The 24,714-nt window shown below is 46.6% G+C and overlaps 2 protein-coding genes across 2 annotated transcripts in view; both read left to right on the top strand.

Annotated features, from left to right (window-relative positions):
* The window catches only part of CACNG4 (calcium voltage-gated channel auxiliary subunit gamma 4), a 43,740-nt gene extending 34,178 nt beyond the window's left edge, over positions 1-9,562 (top strand). Inside the window, exons 3-4 of the mRNA XM_075441061.1 lie at positions 4,232-4,372; positions 5,212-9,562. Coding sequence (XP_075297176.1) covers positions 4,232-4,372; positions 5,212-5,750 — 680 coding nt within the window. The 3' untranslated portion in view covers positions 5,751-9,562. The remainder of the gene's footprint in view (positions 1-4,231; positions 4,373-5,211) is intronic.
* Positions 9,563-14,035: 4,473 nt separating this feature from the next.
* On the top strand, positions 14,036-23,869 carry CACNG1 (calcium voltage-gated channel auxiliary subunit gamma 1). The gene is made up of 4 exons (XM_009938382.2): positions 14,036-14,422; positions 20,417-20,491; positions 22,609-22,746; positions 23,509-23,869. Exons 1-4 carry the CDS (start codon positions 14,182-14,184, stop codon positions 23,733-23,735), a joined length of 681 nt encoding a protein of 226 aa, XP_009936684.1. The 5' UTR covers positions 14,036-14,181; the 3' UTR covers positions 23,736-23,869.
* The last annotated feature ends 845 nt before the right edge of the window (positions 23,870-24,714 follow it).

Below are 24,714 nucleotides of genomic sequence, written 5' to 3'. Positions count from 1 at the left end.
CCAGAGAAAGAAACTGCAGTTCACAAGGTGTTGGGAAAGCTTCAGGGAGCAATGAATGACACTGCTGGCTGATACACCCGGCAAGGCAAAGCACTCCTCAATTATCCTGCTATTAATTACCTGAAACACCACTTAGAGAACCACTCTGCCCTCCTGCTCACCCATGGGAAACAACTTCTGGTTGCTAAGACAAGAAGAAAAAATAAAAATCTCCGAAAAGTACACTTTACCAGAAAACCCAGATTTTTTTCATCTTTATTCTTGTCAATTTAGATCAGTCATAGTGCTTGGGTGACGTGACTTCAGTGCTGAGGCGAAGGCAAACTGTGAGCATGGCTGCATTTATCTTTCATACAAAGCTTTGGAACTGAGGTTAAATTGATGCCAAGTCAGCTTTAGGAAAGAAACATCATTAGCAAAAGGACTATAAAGGAAAGAGGAATTAAGTAGCATCTTGATAAAAGCATATTATGCCTTCTTTATTTGGAGAAAAGGGAGAACTGGGAAAAACAGTCTAGAGCTCCACAGTAAGACACGAGATTGGTTAATTGTTTGCAAGTGTACTCGTGATGGGTGTTCCTAAAAGCTGTTTTCAAAAGTGACCAGGTACAGACCTTAAAAACAAGTGGGTCCAACCCTTTATGTCTTCTGCAAAATCAGGCTTCAGCTCTCCCCTCATGGAGGAGACCTCATCCTCGCACAGTCTGCACAGATCACGGGACTGCTCTGCTTTAACTGTTGTAAGAAAAACTGCAGCTCCACTTAAAATGCATACGGTTGGTTTAGAGATCGCTGAAAGGTTATGTGTCTAAATCCAGAAGAGATGAGCTCATACGTATATGTAATAGGGACCAAATCATTGTCTAAGAGGATATTTGCATCCTGTTTCAGAGGAGATGCAAGACCTTCCGTCCCATTTTTGCCCTCTGCAACACCTTTGCAATCAGCTGTCTCCATATCATTCACCGTGCCTTGTAGCCGTTTCTTGGCACAAGTCTCCTGGAGGTCAGTGTTAGGGTAACCCTTACTTTTCTTGTCTGGCTCAGACGAAGGCACCAACGCTGCGTGCACCCTGCGCTCCTGGCAGAGCAGCATGAGGGGTCTCGTCCTGCTCCACAGTTACCAATCTAATATAGGCTTCAGATAAATGTAAGCATCACTGTGCTAGCAGAATTGAGCCCTGGTTCAAAACTCTATTGTGAAAAAAAAAAGACTAATTTTAGGGGACTTTGGTCCAGGGTGTGGGTAGGAGAAGGTGTTTGGGTTTTGCCCTTCGGCGTTCAGGCTGCTCCCTGCAAAACCAAGCAAACAACAGCCACAGTGACAGCTAACACGCGCAAAGAAACTCAGACAAGACCTCTGCTATTGAACTTTCCCTGTGACAACACACGCCAGCCTGTCTGCCTAAAAAACATCCTCGTCTTACTGCCGTGCAGAGCCTCAGCAAGTGGCAGAGGTATCGCTGCCCTGCGCAGAAAGCCCATGCAGTCCCCGGGGCTGCTGCGTGCATCGCCCAGCCACAAACGTGTGCTCCGGCTCCCCTCCTCTCCTCTATTTCTGCAGGCACGCAGAAACCAAGCTGCTCTGATCCAGCATTGCCCGAAGCACAGGTGCCTCTCCCTTTGCAGAAAAGGGGATTTCAGCCATGCTCATCCTCACTGCGTGCGTGAGGACGTCAGAGCTCTGCTGCGGTGCAAGGTACAGCCGTGAGGAGGGGGACTGGGGACCCCATTTCAGGGATGTATCTACACTTGCATGCTATAGCATCCCCTTTTCAAAGCCGTTTGCTTGGCTCCCACCTTCCGGAGGGGAATAACAGCAGGAGCAGAGCGCAGGGCTCGCAGCCCCATGGGGAGGAGCAGCATGGCACACCGCAGCGCTTCGGCAAAGAAAGTGTCAAGGCACATAGCAGTGCAGAACAGCCGATGCGGACAGACAGAACAGTAAACAAGAAAAAAAAAAAGCAGGGGAGAAAGCAAAACACAGATTGCCTTAACGTTTTTTGATGTGCTGTCATTTTGTTACCAGTATTGGGAGATATATGTAAATTCTACGTGGTACCTACGAGCTTCCTTTTTGAATTTCAGAGTTAAAAGTATACATTGCAGGAAAAAATATATGGTGGGGTTTCACAGGAAGAGAACACTGTGTGTTTAGTTTCTCTTCACATGAATTACCTAATATGGAAAAATTATCTCTGGAGATTATTGCTACAAGTAGAACAACCCACCCCCTGCATTTGGCATGTCTGGCAAGATCCTTCTGATGGTATCACTGAAGCATTTTGGGAAAGTTCTTTGGTTTAATTGAGATCATTATAAACAGCATGACCATAAAATATAGGAAACAACAACCAGAAGGGGTGGGCCACAGTAGATCTTAAGCCTATGCTGCCTTTTGCAGGCACAGAGACTGACATTGAATCTTTTCCTCAGAATTGACTCTAAAAGCTGACCCAAAAGTCGAAGCACTGTTACTTCGCACCACACACATGGGGATACACCCAGGACAACAGAATGGGCTCTCAGCACTCAATGGGCTTTGATTAGGGACCTTACACCCTCATTACTTGGGTCTGCCAGTTATTGCACGACACTGTCTGAATAGTAATGCACCCGACTGAATCGCATTTAGATCCCGTTAGAAAATGCCCTGTCTGTAAGGGACACATGCAGCAACATTGCCAGTCTTGGTAGGAGACGGACTTCTCTCGCTGTGGCAGATCGATACAGGCGTAAGCTTCCCAGGCAGGGACTGTCTTTTTTGCTTTATGTTTGCACCATCCTAATGAGGGCTGGGCCCGTCGCTGGGACTCCCCGGGGCTTTGCAGTGCACACAAAAGCCATGCTGTTATTAAATGCCCGGTCCTGTCCCTCTCGCAGTCAGTGGGAGTTTTGCCACCAGTTACCAGGGGAATCGTTAGGAAGCAATTCACGAAATTGGGAACGCCACGGCCATCAAAAGTAAAATGAGAAAGCATCAGCTGTAACATCTGGCCATTTCTCCTCGGGAAACGGGCACCGCTCGCTGTGCGTGTCAGCCAGGAAGATGGCACCCGGGAGAGACCGCGTTGCTAATGGCACCACATCAGCAGATCGGTCCAGATGGTGGTTTTCTCTTCTCCATGCACCCAGCCCTGGGGGTCCCCGTGTCCTCCCCATGTGCTGCAGGGTTTCCACCCCTCCATGCCAGCTGCCTCTGAAACCAACCAACCCGGGTATCCCCACGTCCCGGCACCCACTCACCCTGCCGGGACTGCCCTGTCCGCCTTTGCCTTTCCATAGCCCCCAGCTGTGGGGCAATCCCAGTTTCCACAGCCATATTCAGCATCCTACCTCCCCTTCTTCAAAAAACCCTCTCTCTGTAACAACAAAACCTGGTTCTCACTCGGCCTTTCAGGAGCACCTACCAGGTTTTAGCCCTTTGGGTTTTACAATAAAGGATTCTGTCTTCTTGTGCCTGTTGATTTTTTCTCTGTCCTTTTCTTCCCTCCCTGGCACTTCCCTTTCGATTGCTCCTTAGTCTTGTAGTGACCCAACTTTGAAAGCTGGTTTGAAGCGGTGTTTTAATTTTTCTTTCAGGGACCTTATAGCCCATGCTGGTGAATGGACTGAAGCATACAGAATTTAAAATGACTCTGCTTAGCTGTCAGGAAACTAAACACAAACATCTGAGACACACTTGTTACAATTTCTTCCTCAGAAATCTGAAAGGTTTCAATGTCCTTAATATTCAGCAAAAGAAAAAGGGGTTATTAGCTGTGCTCGCTGGCAGCACGAATGCTGCAGACTTTAAGGGCTGTAATTTACTCACCTTGCACATGTACGAAGGAACAGATCTGTCCGCCCAAGCCATCGCCAAACGGTGTAGGCTTCATAGCCAGCTCATCAATTTTTCACTGCCACTCCCTGCGTGATGCTGGGTCTTGGGGTCGCTTACCTCGTGCTTTGCCAGAAATGTTCTGTACACGGTGGCATCAGATAATGGTGATAATGCTGGACTTTCTGGAAGAAAGCTCAAAAGATTTAAGCTACTCAGTTGAGAGTGTCTGTGCCACATCAGCCACGTAGCCATGGCCTTGGCTCCCAAAAACATGCCCAGAAATGCAGAATCAGGGATAATTCCAGCAAGAGCCAGGGGTTTTGAGACTCAGTAATCTCCACACTTGCACCCGAGGAGGCATCTGAAATGGTTACTGTCTGTCTTGGGTTTCTACCTGTCGCCCCTCCAGGCATTGTCCGTGCCTCCAGTGTGTTCCCTATCCTAAGCACAATATTGCTGTTGCTGGGAGGACTCTGTGTTGGAGCAGGAAGGATTTACAACAGCAAAAACAACATTATTCTCAGCGCTGGGATTCTCTTTGTTGCAGCAGGTATGTTCTCCTTAGATTGAGTCTCTAAGAAGTGCAGCCTTTTTAAACTGAAACCGACTGGGGGAAAGCTTGTCGGCAGGTCTCTCCCTGTATCCCTTTCCTGGATCAAGGGCACTAACACCACCATAATAGGTGAATTTCTTCAGACAAAAATATGTTTTTGAAGCTCTAGTATAAGTATATTCTAGAAAAGCTTTTAGTTTTCCTGAAAAAGGATGCCAAAGTCAGTAACAAGCAGGTTTTACACTATTTAAAATGTATTAAACATCAGATGAATCAGGTGCCTCTTACATCCAGGGCCTCTTCGTCTTCTTTTATATGACGGCAGAAAAATTTCACCTATGATAGGTGGGCCCATTTTTAACACTACAAACATCTGAGAGAGTCACCCACATTGTTAATAGCTTTCCCTGAAGCTCAGATTAAGCATGTCGCATTTAGATGAAAATTCCCCAAGGTGGAAGAGAACTTATCTTGATCAAGGTGAACAGCCATAGCTCTGAGCTCAAAATCTATTTTTATCGTTATTTGGAATGTTAGAATCCCACTAACAATATTAGTGAGCTCCCGTATGCTACTTCTTTCCCACTGTGGCAATGAAGAGACGGGAACAAATCCTGCTGAATATTTTGGGATCCTTGTGAGCAAAGGTGACCCAGATGTGGGTCTATTCTTTGTTGTTCAAGAATAAATGAAATCTTGAGATAAATGAAAGAGTAAATAAATGTAAGAAAATTTCTTGGTCATAATCTTTGAATCATTCAGGTCCAGAAAGTAACACGGCTTGAATTTTGTCTTCCCAGCCACATAACCACTGATTTATGTTTTTCTCTCTCTAGGACTAAGTAATATCATAGGGATCATTGTCTACATATCAAGCAATGCAGGTGACCCAAGTGACAAGCGAGATGAGGACAAAAAGAACCATTACAACTATGGTTGGTCTTTTTATTTTGGAGCCTTGTCTTTTATTGTGGCCGAAACCATAGGTGTTCTGGCTGTGAACATTTATATTGAGAAGAACAAAGAGCTGAGGTTTAAGACCAAGAGGGAATTCCTTAAGACTTCTTCCAGTTCTCCTTATGCCAGGATGCCAAGTTATAGGTACAGGAGGCGGAGGTCCAGATCCAGTTCTCGATCTACAGAGCCCTCTCCATCTAGAGACATTTCGCCAGTTGGCATGAAGATAGCAGGCACCATTCCCATGAATGAAATTTCCATGTACACTCTTTCCAGAGAGCCTTTGAAGGTTACAACGGCTGCCAGCTACAATGCAGACCAAGAAGCCAGTTTTCTGCAGGTTCACAACTTCCTTCAGAAGGAATTTAAGGAAGGACTCCATGTCAACATGGTCAACAGGAGAACGACGCCTGTTTGAAGCACCTTCCTTCCTCACGCTTTTTGAAGAAATATGAAAACAGAATGGATCTGTCGTGAAAGAGAAGGAGTGATGTTAAAGTACCCTCTCACCTCTTTAATTGTGACGTGTTGAGGTGGCAAATGGAGATCCTCTGGACCAACAGAAAGATATTACATGCTCATAGCTTTTTCTGAAGCTATTCGGAGTTTTTTTCTTTCAGTGCTTGGTGTCACAAGACGAAGGCAGTTCATGTTCCTGCACTTTCGTAGTGTGTACAAAGTCTTGGAGAAACTGAAAAGGACTCGCCACCAGTGTGTTTTAAAGGATTACAGAAAAATTGTTGTATGACTTTTTTTTTTCCTAATATTGAGATCCCTTAATACAAACTCACAAATATAATTTATAACCAAGCCCAAGGATGATTACGAACTACTCATGAAGTGAGCCACTTTCCTTTGACACAGCATAAGCTTTGCCTCTTTCAAAAAAAAAAAAAAAAGAAAAAAGAAAAAAAGAAAATATTTTTGAAGGCAACACTTCCTAAAACTGACCTGTGTTACTGACACCGTAGAGCACCCGCATACGGAGCACTACAGACTCCCTGTTGGGGTGGTAAGGGGGTCTCCCATTTCTGGCTGTAAGGCATCCCTCAGGGCAGTGCAGGTGGGGGAGAAGAGGGTGGGTGCATCTTGAAAGACCTAGAAAGCAAAGGATTAAAGTAGGTGGGACTTGAGCACATTTGCCAATATCATTTCTTGCCTAACATTTAGAAAACTTGAATTCTCATTTCGACTAGCCCTAGTGCCTGATCCGGCAAGGTGCTGAGTGCTGTCTGTCAGGAGCCCCTATAGACTACTCATGGCGAGAGCGAGAAGCAGAGCTGAGTCGGGGTGGCCCGTGCAGGCGAAGCTGCCGGTTCCCTGCGACTGCATTCCTGTTTTCCTTACTGCTTCACAAGTGCAACACTAACGCTACTGGAAACTAAGATATCTAAGCAATGTGCGTAAGAAACTGAGAAGCTAATACATTTGGACTGGCAAAACTTCCTGCAGCAATGGGAACTGAGTGTTAACAGGACGGATGACAACTTTGTATTTTTTAAAATAGAACAAAAATGATCACCGTTTATGAGGTATTTATTAAACTCTTTTTATTATGAATAAGTGCCGCATGGTGCAAGGTATAGTTGCTTTTAGATGGAAATGATGGTTTGACCTAATTTAATTTATTTTGTAATGATGAATCTACTCACGTGCAGAGAGCCCACAGAAAACTCTATGCATCAGCTAAGGGGGGAACTAATTTGTACCCTTTGCTTCTGTATGTTTCTAAAAAAGTCTGAAATATTTTTTTTCTTTCAAATTCCTGCTTTCATTTTTTACGCTTAGGCTTGGAATATCAAAGCTCAAGGGCCTGACTCAAAGGTAATTTAATTTAATAGTACTCAAGTTGATTTTAGTGACCACTCGACCAAGCCATATGAGAACGAGGTGTCCGATTCCCTTCGGATGAATTAGGTGCAGTGAGAGAGGAGCACCTAATTCATGTAGATTCCTTTGAATATACCCTTCGTCTTTGCCCAGAAAGTCTTTGCTACCAGAAGACTAGGGAAGTGGTGACAAGAAAAGAATCATGATTTGGAAAGCTTGGCTCACTGATGGTGGGAGATCTCGGCCAAACTGTTAAAACCTCTTTAGTCTTAATTTATCCTGCAACGGCCGCAGCGTCAGTGACTCGGTGGTGTTTTGGATACGAGGTTTTCAGCTAGTGCAACCACGTCCTCCAGGAAAATCCTGGAGGAGCTGCCTTAACATCACAAAAAGCAAGTTGAACCCCCTCTCCCCCTCCCAGGTAAACCCTGCTTAAGCCTCTCTCCTTACAAGAACCAAGACACAATTCTCAATTTTAAGCGAAAGTCTTCCCCTAGTCGCTGTAAAGCTCTGCCTAGCCCTCAGCCTGGCAGAGCCACATCATTATTTTGGCAGGTGGCTTGGAGCCTTCATCCCTGCTTGTTAAGAATTTCCATTGAGGTTAAAACTCTGCTGGGATCCTTTTTCAAACCTCTGAACTCAGAGCTAAAGCGAACGGAGCGGTGGGAATGATTTAAAAGTAGAAAATGTTGTGCTACTTTCTGTATCAACACATTATGGAGAAAAATGTTACACAAGCTTTTTAAAAAAATTCAGAGGAAGACAAAACTTTTTTACCTACTTTTGGGCTAGGACAACATGAAAGAGCTCTAAAATTAATAAAGTTCTTGATGAAAGGTTTTTTTTACAAGAATCTTTATGCTTTCAAACAATAAATTATTTCCTACTTTTTGAGACTTCGTAATATTAAAATACTTTGATTAGCTATGATAGAAGTAGAAGTTTGCAATGAAAAAAAAAACCCTTCTGTCTCATTAGTGTGTCATACTAAGTGCTAACTAATTTACATCTAATTATAGTCGATGTATTTTTCAAGTGCAATTTCCCAGAACTATTTGTTTCCCACTGTGTTAATAAACTAATAGTTAGAAATAAGTCCTCATCCGTGTTTACTGTAATTAAAAATGCAACCATTCCCTTGAAAACCAGGAGTTAGCTATAGGCTGTTTTTCTAAACTCACGTACGTTGAACTGGAATTTGACAGTGTGAGGTTTGCTTCGCACGTTGGTTTTGTTCTTTTAATTGTCCTGCTCCGGTGAATGTGTTTAAAACCAACCATCTGATTCCAGCCAAACTCCAGGGCTTCTCTACAGCCGGGGTCAGACCTGCAGAGGCGCACGCAGTACTTTTACACCACAGAAGCAAAAAAAAAACCAAAGCCTTGCTGAGTGTTTCGGGATGTTCGTCTTTGCTAGAGCCGCCTCCTCCAGATCAGGGCTGGTTTCGGCAGTGCTCCGAGTGCAGTGCCCTGCTTCGGTCCAAGCCAGAGCAGCTGCTCCTTCGCCGGCACCTTTGAAAAATGGAGCCGGAGCGGGGAAGTGTTCATGGGATGCTCATAGGATACGGGGTCTGGACGGGGAACAAAGGCACGGGGAGATAACAGGGATCAGATCTTTCCATCCTGTAGGAGAATGGGGGCTGGAATTTAAAACTCATGGTCTATGTCAAATTGCAGTGTGGAAACCTGTTCAACCAAAGCAAAAAAAAATGTTGTTTCATTTGACCATACCTGTAAAAAAAAAAAAAAAGAAAAGAAAAATCAAAAAAAACCAGTCTCTTCCTGTGGAAAATTTTGGTTCTGACAAAACCGAAAAATTTGCAGCATTCCTGCCCATGAACAACGTCTTGCTCCATGGCTGATCTAGCTGAACAGAATTAGACTGTGCTTGGACTTTGAAACCACTCAGTGATAGTTTAAAAAAAAAAAAAAAAAAAAAAGAAAACCATCTGTTCTTCCACTTCTCTCTGGTTTCCCTGGGCAGCATCGAACACAAATCAGCCCCCATTTCTCAACAGACATCATCATCAGATCATTAACAATAATCAGCCTTTTGGTATTATCCTGTAACATACTGTAACAGCAGACCTAAAAAAAATGCTATTGGATCAGATTCAATTTTCCAAGAACAAGTTCCAGGTATTTTGTCAGCTCTCTCTTCCTAGTTTCTCATACACAATAGGAGTAAAAGGAGAAATCACTCCATATGCCCATACATCTAACAGTAAACTATTTTTATATTTCCTTTTCTTTCTGTATGGATCACATATCCACAAGGGCTAATATATCATGTCCCTTGAGGTGACATCTCTGTCTGCAGTTCTGAAGTGTTCTTTCCACTGTGCTTCAGTTCTACTGGTATAATCACAACCATGTATCATGTACTTAATCCTTACTTTTTAAATAAACCATTTTAAATGTATTCCTTTTTGTGTGGAGAAATGTATATAGATTTTTTAACTTCCACATTCTCTGACCTGAGATTTCTGTGCTTATTTTTTCACATTTCTACCTACTTTAATTGCAGCTGGGAATGTTACTGGCAGTCAATGTATCAGAGGAGAAAAAACTATTCTCATGGTTCCACAGACGACAAAATCTCCAAGATTAGCTATGTTCACAACATTTCCAGTCATTTGGGTTGGAAATTAAGAAAAACCTTGTAGTTTCCAGCTTAAACTTGGCCTATATGAGACACAATCTGGTTTCAGTGCTCAGTTTAAGGCTGGCAGGGTGGCCAGAGGCACTGCAAACCATCATCAAGAAAAATAAGCCAGTGTCTTCTGAAGTGCTAGCCCCGAGCCTGTGCTTTGCCTCCATTGTTTGAGGTTTGACATGAATTCACTTCCAAGCACCCTCCTGTCCCTGATCTTGTCCATTTTGCCTGAAGAAAGCTTGACCTTGCTTGCTGAAGCTCCTTGAAAGCCTTGCTCCAACCACCACCATAAAATCCCGATGGTACAAGCGGCACTGAGCACGGGTTGGGAGTTCAGCAGCCTTTTACCACTCCCAGACATCCCAAACCATCCCTGCATCAGAGACAAAACTTCTTCTTCAAATGCTTCTTTTAACTTCACCTTCTTAGTTTCTAAGGGTCCAGGTTGTCTTTAAGGATGAAGATTGCCCACGTATCTCCATCTGCCTGCCTCTTCCCGTACGTATGATCAATTGGCATGTCTGGACAGAGGCAGGAGATTCATCTTTTCAAATGCCTTCGACACCTGGTAGTGAAGCCATTTAAAGCCCAAGCCCAAAGCTGGTTCCCTTGAACTGAAATAAATAAAGGCCCTTCCCACATTGCTGAGCAACTCTGTGGGTAAATGGGGACCCGAGAGCTGGGGCTGCCCTGCTGTGAACAGGGATGTCTCAAAAAGTGGTGATGTTTGAGGAGGAAGCAAAGCCCGAGTCCTTAAGGCCTCAGAAAGTGGAAAAAGAGTCCAGCGAGGAGGATGTGGCATTTCCTTGGAATGAGAAAACTAAAAAAACATGGGAGGTGCTGAAAATAAAAGGGAATGAGGAGTGCCCTGCATCTATCCGTGAAACGGCTCGTCTGACGGCCGCCGCCGCCTCGTCAGAGCTGAAGGGATTGCTTACCAAAACTGCACACCCGGCACGGCAGTTGGTGTTTTAAAAGAATGAAGCTGTGGATCAGACGTGCGGGCAGCGGCGGGGACGACCAGCCCTGCCTGCGTCCCGTGGGGCTGCGGGGCTGCTGCCGCGCCGAGGCTGGGCTGTGTCTTGCAGCACGGGATCGCATCCCCTTCTTCATGCCCATGGGAGTCTGTTAAAAAAAATAAAGAACCAAAACACACACACATTTTGCTCCTGCCTTTACTGTCAGCAGGATTTCAGCCCCAGAACTGGAGGGTGCCGTTGGCCGTAATGCCAGGTATCAGCCATGCGGAGCCAACCATGACCACAGTGGTCTCACTGCACCGGGCAACGCAGGCTCAGGAGCTGGAATCTTGCTGAGGAGCTCCCATTCGAAGCAAGCTGTTTGCTGAAAACACATTTGAGCCGAGAGCAGACCAGGCACAATCTCCTCCACTCTGGGTTATTCTCACCTGGGAATGGTCTTCTGCAGAACATCATTCTGCAAGAGGGGAACCACAGAATTTGGTTAATCTGTTTGTGGTAAATACTGAGGCTGGTCTGGAAGAAATACGGAAAAGTGCAAGTGCTGGGGAGCAGAGCCAAGCCAACGCCTCTGCTAGGGAAAAAATAATGCGATAGTCAGTCTTGAGACACCTCCTTTAGCTTTTCTCCAGTAGAGAAATATAATTGTGTCTCTCACTCACTGCTGCTAAAGTGCAACTAATTACAACCCTCCCTGTTTCCCAACAGGTCCTCATTAATAGTCTGTTTATATTTCATGTGATATTGATTTTTAAATGGGAATACTTGCCAGCTGACGCAGGGAGACTGCGGGAACTGTTCCTAGAGTATTAGGTATCGTGGTCTTCTGGATGTGCAGAAAATTGCTGGGGTTTCCCTTAGTCCTTTGCTCCTCCAGAAATCAGTTTTGCTTCTGCATTTGTCAGATGCCCACCAGACCCATGTAGTCCACCAGCCCCCCAGGGAGGACAACTTCACCTCCATGCTGGGACAGAAGTTCCCAAGATGGGGACAGAGGTTCAGCCCACGGGCAGAGGAGCCTTTTGGCTCTTGCCACAGCAGTTTCAGGGGTCACGAGCGGTGATCACCAAATACCTGCCAACAGCCCCCCAAAAGCACACTGAGCCTACGCTGGGAGAAGGAGGCGGCAGTGCCCATACGACGTGCCTACATCAGCTCATGTAGCAAGCCCACAGAGCCCATGGGGAGCAATAACCCCACAAAATAGTTTCTTTCCCAGGGACTGGTGGCTCTAGGTCACTTTTTTGGGGCTGGGGACAAGGTTTCACCTTGGCTGCTTGTAATGTGAGTTTTCAGTGTCCCAGGAAGCCACTGCTGCTCCCGTTGAAGCTCAGTGTGTCTTGTTCACACTCCCAGCTCCTCTATGCAGCAGAGGGGAGGGAAGGATGAATTTTTCCCTTCTGATGTCACTTTAGTTGTTTCCTGGATATTATTAGGAAACTCAAAACAAAACCAAACCCTGAAAAACTTCTCCAGATCAGAGTACCTGAACAAGAACAAAAAGCGTGATTCTTGCCAATACTGGAAGAGACACAAAGACCGACACCAACGAAAAATTAATGAGTTCCCACTCCTGCAGTCCTTGTAGGCTGTAATTAGTCTGAAGCATGCTCATTAGCACTTGCTTCCTCAGCAGCCAGAACTTTGCTTTGTGCCCACATTTGCAAACACACATTCACTTTCCTCTGCTCAACTTGCAGAGGGCCTGTGGCATTTGTAGCATCAAGGAAGCAAAGACAGGATGCAGCTCCTGAGATCGACTGATGCCTGGTGAAATTCAACAAGACACTGCTTCGAAAGAAAAGGCATTACGTTTTTAATGCATTCCTTTTCTGGTTTAAAGTCTCATCACTTTAGGCTCTTCCACTTTCATGAGAGCTCTTGGTTCTGGTTTAAATGTAAGCCTGAAATACCTCTCCCAGCTCCAATCCAGCACATACAGTCCCATACAGGGATGTGAGTGGCTTCCTTTGGGTATGCCCACGGTCTCTGGTCCCTGCCTTGCTTCATGTCCCCAGTGCCCTCCCCGGTCCCCTTCCCCTCCGATTTTGTGCCACGTACCTTCGGTCCTTCCCACAGCTCCCATCTCCCCGGCATGATGCACTGGGTTCAGACACGTCACCCTGCTCCCCGGGGGTGTCTAAGCAGCTCTGTCACACATCAAGCAGAGTAACATTAACGCCTTTAAGTCATATTTCAGTTACAGTTATTTTGGATCAATGTTTTTCAACTTATTCTTTATTTTCTCTCCCTTTCCCACTCTCCCCTTTCACCAACTCCTTGCTTCAGATAGTCCTTATTAATTTGAGCTGCCACCTCTGCACCTGTATTTTGGCTTTGCAAAACATGACTGGAGTAGCTTTGGCATTATCTTGACATGATAACGTGATATGTGCAGCTTTCTGCTGGCTTTTTTTTAACCATTCTTTTGACATTCAGGTACTGTCACCCTCCTCGGTTTGACATCGCAGTTGTAGTGTCATCTCCACAGTGGCCTCTCCATTGACATTATCATCGAATTAGCTTTATGATCAGCTGTAATATCAAAGGGAAGGGTGAGAGGTTGGCCCCAGCCCTGGCAGTCGGGATTCAGGGTGACAGAAGTCACTTCTGAAAGAAGGAGAGGATGTGCCGGACAGCCGCTGGCATTACTACGTGCATCAAGGCAAACCTGGGTGGTGGGAAAGCAAGTGAGCACTCGAGAGGTTTTGCATTAGAAAAAATAAGCAAAAAAAAAAAAACAAAACAAAAAGAAAACAAAAAAAAATTACTATCCTGAATACTTCGGGCTAGTTAGAAGTAATTATAGTACAAATGAACAATTAAATAAATGCGTTCACTTATTTTGCCACTTCCTTCACGCCGCAGTGCTGGGCTCCGGAGGGACGGCCGGCTCCGAGCTCCCTGCAGAGGCTGCCGCGAGCTGCAGGCGTGGGCGTGCGGTTTGTGGGCTCCGGGGCTATTAAACTATTTAGGACCAGACTGAACGCAGGCCCAGCGCTATTATAAACACAGATGTTTTTATAAGCTTGCTGAAAAGTTAATCATCCTATTAATGCCTATTTCTGGGCATGCCGCAAGTCAAGAGATTGCAGTGTCTGAGCGGCGACCGTAGCGACTCTGAGCGAGCGCCTGCCCGGTCGGCTCGTGGGAATCCAAAACAACCCTGGCAGGACGGGGCGGAAAGCTGAGCTCTGCTGGGCGCTCCCCTCCTTGTGTGCATTAATAGCCTCCTCGCTGCGCCGGCTGACACAGCCCAGCAGCTGCCTGCGGCCGCCCCGCTCTCCCGGGGCTGGCATTTGCAAACGCTCAGATGCGCCAGGATTTCGGGAGACCTCGCGAATCACCCGCCGCGCTCCGCCGGGAGCACCGGGCCGGACCGGGATGGACGAGAGCAAACCCCTGAAGGTCCGGCTGACGTTCTCCGTGATCCTGGTTGGCGTCTCGCTCCTGTTTGCAGCCGTAGTGACTGACCACTGGGCCGTGCTGAGCCCCAAAGTGGAGGAGTACAACGCCACCTGCGAAGCGGCTCATTTCGGGCTATGGCGACTCTGTACAAAGCGGATTTTTATGCAGGAGCAAGGTCCCAAAGAGAAGGGCTGTGGGCCGATAAGCCTGCCAGGAGGTACGTGACCACCCACTGACGCACGGGAGAAAGCACCAGGCGGTCATGCCAGGTTTTGCTTGAGAGGTTGCAGGACATGGCAGAAGGAAAATGGGGTCCGCATTCCCGTGGCACGTAATTCGGCATGGGGCTGCATGGGGCTGTTTTCATGCTGGTCGGCAAACACACCTCGGTTTCACCCCTCTTGCCGTCCATGTGTGCTATGCTGCCTTGCACATCTCTTTGTGACCATATTTGAGTCTCCTGTGCAACAACGGCAGTGGTAGGGAGAAGGGGAGGAGGAGCAGACACGGTGGAAATCACAGTGGGAAACTGGGCTGGAGGAAGTTCTGCTGACATCAGCCAAGGGTTCCACAGCACCTAGCCACACTGACGGCAGCGGGCAAGAAAGAGAATTTATGGGTCCACCATATGGAGCCGGGTCTTTAGGATTTCCAGATCCATATAGCTACGAAGGAACAGCCTGTTCAAGGCAGGCATTAGGTTATCTCTAAACCATTTCAATAATAACCGTTTCTCAGGACAGAGAGGAAGAACAACCTGCAGTTTGTTTTGCCAGCTTCCAAAAAAAAGCCATAAACTACATTCGAAGCCATTTCTCAGTGACTTTCTGAGCCTCCTCACCTCTCAGCGGAGACAGCCTGGTCTCACACGCGTCTCCATCACGGGTTCCTCCAGTGCAGTCGACAGGGAGGGCGGCGGGGGAGCGGGCACGGCTGCTTTCCGGGAAGACCTTTCCATTCCCATGGTAAAAGGAGCTCATTATGTTTTTGCTGATCGCAAAGTCAGCAACATTCGCGCCGCATGCACTAATACACTCCCTCCGTGACCGAGCTACGCTGCTTTTTTAGAAGGCTCATAGGGTACTGGATGCTTTCCAGAACAGAAATAACAGGATTGCCTTCATGTTAGACTCGCTGCTTGAAATCAAATATATGTGTTAACACATACTTGAAAATTTCCTGTGAAAAATCTTACTGCCTGGGCTTACTGTATATCCCCTGTATTACTGCAATACCTTATCTCTTTGGCCAAATTACATATCTGAAGAGAGGAGCTCAGCCTCAGCATTTGGATCTGCCTCTAACCAAATTTGGGAGTGTGTCATCCGTATGCTTAATGTCTCTCGCAAAGGTACTCATGTGCCTAGAAACCTATTCCTCACTGTACGCCTTTCCTCGCATGCAGAGGAAAACTCCCACAAAAGGAAAAACAATAGAAAGTGGTGGATAAACACCAAAATTGCACAGCTGCAGGGTAAATATAAAACTCATAAATATCCAGCTGTCTGAAAAAGCAGATTCACAGGCAGGGCAGCATGAAAGCAGCCACGGTCTTTGACAGACACCAGCATGTGCTCGCGCGGGCGTTGAATCCCGTCCCAGCGCTGCCGTTCCGCTGGGCACAGCGAACACCCTGGTGACGATGGAGGGGCTGAGCCACCCACCCCACCCCCGAGGTGGTTTTCCAGTTTTTAAAGATATTTGGGAATTCGGATGACATCCTGAGTCATAATCAGCATCTGAGGTTTCAAAGGGCAAGATGCCCACCTCAATTCTAACATAAATATTTTAATCCCCGTTTTACTCAGGCAGGGAACACGGCGTGGGGTGGAGGGGGAGAACACAGCCCCCACAGATCCGGGCTGCTAAACGATGCTGTGTCCGCACGGCTGGCATTAGATTGATTTCACACTTCTGGGAAGAGATGTCGGCAGGGAAGCACCGGGGTTGTGAAACCTGCCGCAGTCGAGAAAATGTGAATGAACAAACGTGCAGTAAGAGAGCAGACGTGGGCACTGGTTTTCCTGAAAATCATGAGACATAACTAGACATTACTGCCAGGACTGGAAAAGAAACATAAGAATTTATCACTGCATTAATAACCATTTACCAGTCGCTCCCCGAGGAGGAAACGGATGGCACGGTTAACATCATTATTTATTAGGCTTTGAGCTCAGCGCAGTGCAAAATGGGGAGGATGACTTGGCTCACAGTCCACAGCGCAGGGCTGTGATTTAGGCAGAGCTTTAAAATTTTACAGTGCTCTTCCAAGGATGTTGACAAATTGGAAAGGGTTCAGCATCCTGCTGTAAGAAACAAAAGGATCAGGCAGATGGCTGTTAAAACCGGACAAATTCAGATTAATATTGAGACATTTTTAACGTTGGTCAGTGGGCACCGGGGCAGTTTACTACCGTCTGTAAACTGAGTTCGCCGGCACTGCCGGTAGCTCCAGTGTAGGTGTTGTCCTGCAGAGCGGGCTCTTGTGTGTCTGCACACGGGGCAGCAGCGGGGATGCTCTGCAGCCTGCGCCTGCTGCCAGCAGGTCAAAGCGCTCCTCGTCAACACGGGAACCCGAGTTCAAGCAACTGCAGAGGGAAAGTGCTCGAGCGAACGGGTTATCAGCAGGGCTGTCTTGTTGCCTGTGTCCGTATAAGAGACTCACTCTGCAACACTGGTATGAAATTAAACTGTTTGGAGTTACCATCTCCAGAACTCAGTGCGTGTTGGCCAGGTCAGTCTGGCCGCCTCCACCGCTCAGCCCTCACCTTAACAGCTCCTTTGAATCACAGCAGCGGGTCCTGTCTCCCAAACTTAACACAAGCGGAAACCTCACATTGAAATCCACGTTTTTCTAACCATCCAGCCTGCCCCAAAACCCCACATGCTAGTGTCCATCTGTGGCTCATGAGCAAGGTGGGCTCCAGCCCCTTCCCAGCCCGTCACTCCAACGCTCGTGGGTGACAGCTGCCAACCTGAAGCTCTGCACAGCCCAAACACCTCATGGCCTTTCGGCCCTTTCTTCCCCCATAAGGTGTCCACACTTCAGGCCCCCAAGGTTCAACCACAGTGCGGTGGGGTTGCACTTCTGTTGCATCCCATGGCTGCGGCAGCTGCTGTCCAGCCCCATGGTGGTGCGTGGCAGGAGAGGGTGGCTCTGCGTGGACAGAGAGAAGATGAGTTGGCCCATTTGCTCCCACACAGCGGTCATCCAGGAATGGTGGATCTGAAGGGAAGGGGCCAGGAGAGCTGTAGGGGTGGGTGACCTGGAAGGGGGAGGACACTGCGTGATAAACCACGTGTTACAACCCTGAAGTTCATGTGAGCCTTAACGACCACAGAGCCCCTGGAGTGATCCGGTCAGCACACTGAGGTGACCTCGTGGCAGAGATAATGTGATTAGGGGTGGAGAGAAACAAAGACTGCCACGCAGTTTTCATCCATTACAAAACCCATTTCAAATCCTATCCATTATGTAAATGTGGTGTGACACAAATGGGCTTTTCTCTTATTTGTTGATGGCACCAGAGAGGCGTTGAAGTGCCTCAGTTCTCTTGAATAACAGGGAGCCTCGCTGAAACAGATATTCCAGCTCAGCAGAGCACCAAAGCATCTTTAAACTGAAGCCAATATATCATTTCACCAAAAAAAATCTAGCTATATTTTCCCACAATAAATGCATTTTCCAAAAACACCTCCCTGGAGCTAACCCACTTCTGTGACAACCCCAGTTATCGTAGCTTGGCAGGGATTTGCTATAAGCCACAAAAGCAAAGGCAGCTCCCTTTCCTGCAGACAAGTCCATCTCTAAAAGAAAGTATTGTGTGCTCCCCCTCTGCTGAGCCTTCACGCACTGGAGGGTAGACAGGGCTGGCTTGGTTCACCTGCAAAGGACACGAAGCGGTGCTATGTCCCCCATCGCACCATGCCTGGATGGCTTCACCTTGGGCTTTGTACAGTCAACACGCCTGGGCACTCCTTTGAGTTCAGGCTTTTCAGAGAATTAGTTAAAAGCCAAACTAAACAATCCAAAATAAAGTGTTCCAGTTTCATTCCATCGCCCTCCCCTCATACAGGAGCCAAAGAATCCCCAAACTGGGATCAGCAGACTGGATGCTCAGCCTCAGCCACCTCTCGGTCGCTGGCAGAGGCACATGACCTTCGCTCTGGGGCTCAAAATTTGCAATTTCAGTCTTAGAGGTCTGAGTTCAAATATGTTTCCTCCAGTCGTTTGCAAGGATAATAAAGAACAGATCAGGAGATGCCAGAGCAGAACATTAACCAAGTCTCCAGCAAAGAGAAGCTGCAGATGAAATAAAAGTCAGCTTATAAAATTAAGTAGATAAGAGCATCTCAAAGGAATCTTCTACTAATGGGCCCAAAAATGCTGCTTTAAAGTTGCTTGTCACCTGGAAGAGAGAAAATAAATCCTCTTTGAATCACTAACTCCAACATCTGCCACTTATGTGACAGAAAAAGAACACAAGAACCAATAGGTGACATACAGTATGCTGGTATCTTCTTGTCACTAGAAATTAATGCTGTAAATAACCCCTGAATCGCAATATGTGCCCCCAGGCAGAAACCCTGCGTGGTTCTGCACCTGGGACCTGGCTCAGGCTTTACCCCACGACCTGCGCTGAGGCAGCTTGTCCCAGTCTGGATGTCGGAGAGGACCACAAAGTCCTCCCAGACTTTCTCCCAGCATCTCCTGGAAGCTTTTATTTAATGGACAAGAGATGCTGGTGTTAACCAAGCGGCCCCTTGCCACAGCCGTGCCTGTATTTCATGCAGTCTTGGCGTGATTTCCCGGTCTGATGAGATCCCAACCCAGGGTGCAGGAGGGGTGCTGGAGCAGGTGCTGAGCATGTCTTCTCCAGCCCAGCTCAGCAGAATAATGCAATCAGAGCTGGCTCTGCTCAATGCGTCTCCGCAATTGCACCCTTCCAGCCAAATTCTTGGCCAGCAACTGTTCTCCCAGCTCCGCGCCCCTTCAAATCTTCAATTAAATCAGTTATAAATAGCGAGAACACCCTCTACCCTAACTCTGCTGCTGCCAAACCTTCAAGTCAGCAGGTCCTCACCGGACCCTTCCCCATCGCGCTGAGACACTGAAAGCCTCCCCTGTCTCTACTAACAGCAATGACACCGCTTCACTGGCTGACTATGAAACAACATCGTGGCCACTGCGAGACTCAGCTACCAACTTCCCTCCTCCCACTGTCCCCCTGCCACACAATCTTGATCCTTGTTCACTTCATAACCGCTCTATAAATATCCCACTTACCTGGCAGCATGCTCACGTTAAGCCCAGATAGAGGAACTTCATAAAGCTCCCGCTATCTAACTGCTATCTTAACAAACCAACTTAATAGACTGCTCTGGTGAGAGCAAACTTCAGTAAAGCCAGGCCGCACGAGAGCTTCTTTGCCCATGACTCATACGGCTTTCATCAGCCTTCCCTTCCCTGGACAACTGTCTGCAGCTTCAGATAGCTTTTGGTTTTATACTGACAGACAGAAAAAAGTTGGTGTCCCTATAGTAGTAAAACACCATGTGCTTTGCTGCATTGTAGGAATCTCATCTCTGAGACCCCCATGGCATGGTGACATCCCCCACCCATGCAGCAAAGTCCCCTGGGCTGCTCCCCTGCCAGGTCTATGAGCTGGAGGAGGGAAGAGTCGCGGGGGAGAAGGTGGGTGAGAACACTCCATCTTCCCTTTCTGGAGTCCAGGCTCACCCCAGGAGTGGTGACACTCCAACTGCTGACAGGGTGATGCCACTACGGAGTGGGCTGGCAGTGGCGAGGGGAGGTGAGCTGAGATGCGGGCACGGCAGGTCTCCTCACCAGGAAATACAGCTACACAGAGAAGCAGGAATGTGTGATGGCCAAAGACAGAATGATAAAAATCATCTGCAATTCATATTTTAAATAGATGAGCAATCAGCATGAAAAGCACTCCAAGAGAGCAGCCCACAAAAGGTATCAGAGGGGGCTTCAGCCTTGCCCATGCTGGAACCGATGGCCTGGCATGTGCGGGCCACTCATCTGCTCCCAAACAAAACAGATCCAACTCCAACTTCTCTGTGCTACCAAGGGTGGGGAACCTTAAAAACATTGCAAGTTTGATACATCAATAAAAAGGAAATTCAATTTTACTACATTTTATCAGAGATTACCAAGCACACTAAATTTACTTTTCTCTTTCAGAACACAACTGCTCCTACTTCAAGCACTTCACACCAGGACAGAGCTCGGAGATATTTGAAGTAACCACCCAGAAAGGTAAGAATGATCCCAAAAAGTATTTTCCTAACAAAGGTGCACACAAGATCTAAGGTAAAAGGGTCCGCAAAATAAGGGTTCAATCCTCGTTCCACTGAAAGCAGTAGAGGAGTTTCTATCAGATACCGTCAGCTGGGGAAAATGTGAAAAAAATGCTCTGAATAAGGTCAAATGCCAGCTTCCTGGGAAGAATAATTTTTATATATCATCACACTCATAAGTGTGATTTTAGTCAGAGTTATCCCACAAATATATATAAATGTCAATGCATATGAAAACTGCAAAAAGTATTTTCCGTATAAAAACTACTTTACAATGCTGGCACTATCTGCAACACTCTGAGCCTTTGCCATGGAAGGAAGAAGACATTAATAAAATCTAAATTAATAAATCATACCCCGAGCAGAGTCTTGACCCTGAAAAGTAGTACAGACACACTGTGAAGACCATTAGGAATTTTTTGCTTCATATTGATTTTATATGAAAGTCATGTAAAAACTAGAGTGATCAACGGAAGGAAGGAACAGAGATCCTACACAGACACGCACGGTCAGTGTTTACAGAGCATGGGTTCTGAAAACGGTCTTTCACAGACAGATTCCACATTTCTAATAAGTCCTTGATAAAGCAAAATATTTTTAGCACTCTTCTAACGTGCTCCTCTCTCTTTCTTGCCCTCTCATTACGGACAAATTCCTTTCTGGTTTGCCACATGACATATTTTGCTGTGGAGTAAATGAGCTGATGATTACATGACACAAATTAAACAATCTGCTTTGCTTCCAGTGGAAACGATAAAGGTGAAAAACTCTGCACACCGGGTTTCTAACCAAGAAGTTTCCTGAGACAGGGAAGACTGGGAATTTTAAGAGGATAGAAGAGGATATATCTGAGCTATCGGCTTTTGCTCATCTATATACTATCAGTTTCAGCCATTCGATGTTAAAAATGTACCCAATGCCTTCTTAGTAATTTCAGAAAAAAATCAGGAAGAACTTCTTTACTTTGAAGTAAAAAGCTTAAGCCACAGCAAAATATTTTACATCGAAACGAACTCTTTCAGGCAGTTCTAGCACGTAGTAAAGAGAAACATTAACGAAATTATAATAAAACACTGGTATGAAAAGCAACAGAACAAAGAGCGATCTGCTGTTCCTTTTCACAGAAATTGCTCTGATGTGATGGGAGCTAATTAGTAACAGGCAAAAAAATTCTTCATGATTTTGCCTGGGAGATATTTTTTTTTTAATGGCTTGAAAGGCAAATATCATCAGGCACTGTGATGTTCACGCATGGCTACATATGTTAAATATTAAACTAACCTGAAAACAGATGCAATATGTAAATGAAGGCCTGAATTATTCAATTAGCAATTCTTCCCCTCCATTCAGACACTGAAGAGTGCTTTGGCCGGGGAAAGTGCCCAGCGCACATCTTAGCCGGCTTAGGAAAAACCAGGACATTTTACGGAGGGTTTAATCCTATGCCCTGCAGAAGCTGGGTGTTCAGAGCTGGAAATCATGGTCTGAAGGGGTGGGGAGGGGGGAAGATGCTGTGCAAACGCTTCACCTCTGGCCTCCTGCCTGCGTTGCCTGCTCGGGTTTCGAGCCCTACGGAGCGGACAGCTGTCTTTCTGCATCGGTCCAACACAGGCACCATGCACGGGGGCCTTGTCGGGGCTCCACAATACAGATCTGGAATAAAAATAGCAAGAGCTGTCTATTTACTCTAAGAGCAGAGTGTGGAGTGATGGAAGAAATGAGAGCGGGGAGCCCAGTAAGGCTTCAACAATAACATCTATGCAGCAGAGCTAAAACAATTCCAGCCCAGAGCTTCATCGGACCAATACAAGTGCCCTTTGCTCTTTCAGTAAGCGTTCAGAGCGAGCTTCCCCCTCCTGCTCTGGCTTTATACCCTTTGCGTTCAAAAGATACACGGCCAATACTTGCCCCTGCTTTTATTTGAGGAAAATGCTCAGTTCATCAGAGCCACCTCTCCACAGCAGTGGGAGGATTCATGTTTCTCAGAGCGACCTACTGCAAAGTCACAACAGGTGATGGAAACATGCTCAAAATTTGCATACATTTGCATTTTTGGTGTTTGTTTTGCTTTGGCAGAATATAGCATTTCAGCTGCAGCCATTGCCATCTTCAGCGTCGGCTTTGCAATCATCGGAACAATCTGCGTCCTCTTATCCTTCGGGAAGAAGAGGGATTACCTGCTGAAGCCAGCATCCATGTTCTACACCTTCGCAGGTAGGAGGCTCGGTGCTCCCAGGCTTCCACTCGCTTTCTAGGACAATGCAGAGAAACTTAGACAGATCCTGGAAGGATGGAGACACCTCTAAAAACGCCCTGAAAGTGGTGTTTTCTTCCTGGCCACAGTCAGACTACCAGTCCCTGTGTTGTGCTCCAGCTGATGGGCTCTGACAATGTCCTGCAGAGCCAGCATTACCCAGCAGCATGGCTGTATTTTCTCCAGCTACCTTTAAAAGGGGCATTTCTAGCATATTCAGTGCTGGCCCCAGTCTAAAGCAGGGATATACACTATTCTATATCTCATTCATTAAGACTCAAACCAAAGACACAGCTGATCCAGGCCCAAAATACACAGCCGTCTCCCAGAAACATGAAGACTGCATTTTTACGTGAGCTACTAACTCCCTGACATGCCACAATGACTGAAAGACAGAGGTGCAAATTGTCACCTCAGTAAAACTCTTATTCAACCTTTGGAAAAGCTCCCTAGATAATGCAATTATTCCTCCACCGCTTTGAGCTTCCCAGCCAAGCCCGCCTAAAAGATCACACTCAACAAGTCACCAGCTGACTTGGGTGGCCTGGGTTACAGCAGAGCTCTCGGCAGTTGGGAGCATTGGTTCTGTCAAACCTTGAAGACAATGACTCACCTGTGAATCTCACTGCAACTCCTGTATGCAAAAAGACAGATGAGGTGGTTAATTAAGAATGAAAAACTGACAGCTGGTTATTCAACCCACTGCTCCTGCCTTCTTTCAGGTCTCTGCATCATCATCTCTGTTGAAGTGATGAGACAATCCGTGAAGAGGATGATTGACAGCGAGGAGACAGTCTGGATTGAGTACAGTTACTCCTGGTCCTTCGCCTGTGCCTGCGCCTCCTTCGTCCTGCTCTTCATCTGCGGCATCGCCCTCCTCCTGATCGCGCTGCCCCGCTTCCCCCAGAACCCCTGGGAGACCTGCATGGATGCGGAACCGGAGCACTGAGGTTCCCAGCACCCATGAAAAAAGCCACAAAGTGTTTTGGAAAGATTTGTATTTTTTAAAATGTCTGGGTCTCACTATATAACGTGCACTCCATTAACTAAGCCATGACTTAACCAAGGCATGTTCAACTGTAATTATTGCTTTGTTTCTTCTTTTCCTTTTTTTTTTTAAGAAAGCAGGAAGAGCATTCAGCACCTGCGTGGGTCGTGGGAGAATGGCGCTGCTCTGTGCCGTTCTGGGGATGCCTTGGGCTGATGCAGCTGGGGGAAAATCTGCGTGTGAGACAGCTCCTGCCCCAGGGAAGACGGCTTGCTTAGGGAGAAGGTGTTTGGTGTAGTTAGGGTTAAAGAGCCAATCCATGAGGGATATGGGGCTTTTACACCTCACTTTGTCAGAGAGATATACTGAGAAATTCCAGCTCCGTGGGGAGCCCGTCTCCCCATTCATGCCATACTCCTCTACCTCCCTGAGAAGGGTCAACTCACCACTCTGAAATAAGCTTGAGATCCTTACACTATTCTATTAAACTGTTCAAATTTGGAAAAAAGAAAACCAACCCAAACCAACCCATAACTTTGCATAGCATTGGGATAAAAATTTCTTCTACAACTTCCCACCCTGCAGTTCCAGTCTTTTGAATTAAGAACAAAACATATGGCAAGATGCAGTTTTTGTTCTGCTTCAACTTTGATAGCAAAGCCAAGAAGTACTGAGCATGGAGCGATATGTTCCCTTTCATAAAAAGCATAATCTTCCAGTAGCATGATTTTCTGGAAAATGATTTTGATGGATGAATCACTTGGCCCATCAAATTCTGCTAGGTCCAGAGTGACGGTGTAATTCTGGATGGTATTTACTGTACGGAGCTCTCATTTGCTCCTCGTGAATGGGCTTTTTAAGAATACTGTGCTTTGCTCGCTGCATACGTATACAAAACCACATTTTAGGAAAAATCCTTCAAGGTAGCTGCCAAGGAAAG

This window comes from Opisthocomus hoazin, chromosome 21, assembly GCF_030867145.1.
Source record: "Opisthocomus hoazin isolate bOpiHoa1 chromosome 21, bOpiHoa1.hap1, whole genome shotgun sequence".
NCBI lineage: Eukaryota > Metazoa > Chordata > Aves > Opisthocomiformes > Opisthocomidae > Opisthocomus > Opisthocomus hoazin.
Note: the sequence above shows the minus strand (reverse complement) of the source record. Positions and strands in the feature narration are given on the sequence as shown.

Excerpts from the sequence above, each read along its gene's own strand:
- CACNG1 (XM_009938382.2), top strand. The coding sequence starts at position 14,182 with ATGGACGAGAGCAAACCCCTGAAGGTCCGGCTGACGTTCTCCGTGATC. Across the intron at positions 14,423-20,416 it reads GCCGATAAGCCTGCCAGGAG|AACACAACTGCTCCTACTTC; the intron begins GTACGTGACCAC and ends TTTCTCTTTCAG. Across the intron at positions 22,747-23,508 it reads CATGTTCTACACCTTCGCAG|GTCTCTGCATCATCATCTCT; the intron begins GTAGGAGGCTCG and ends GCCTTCTTTCAG.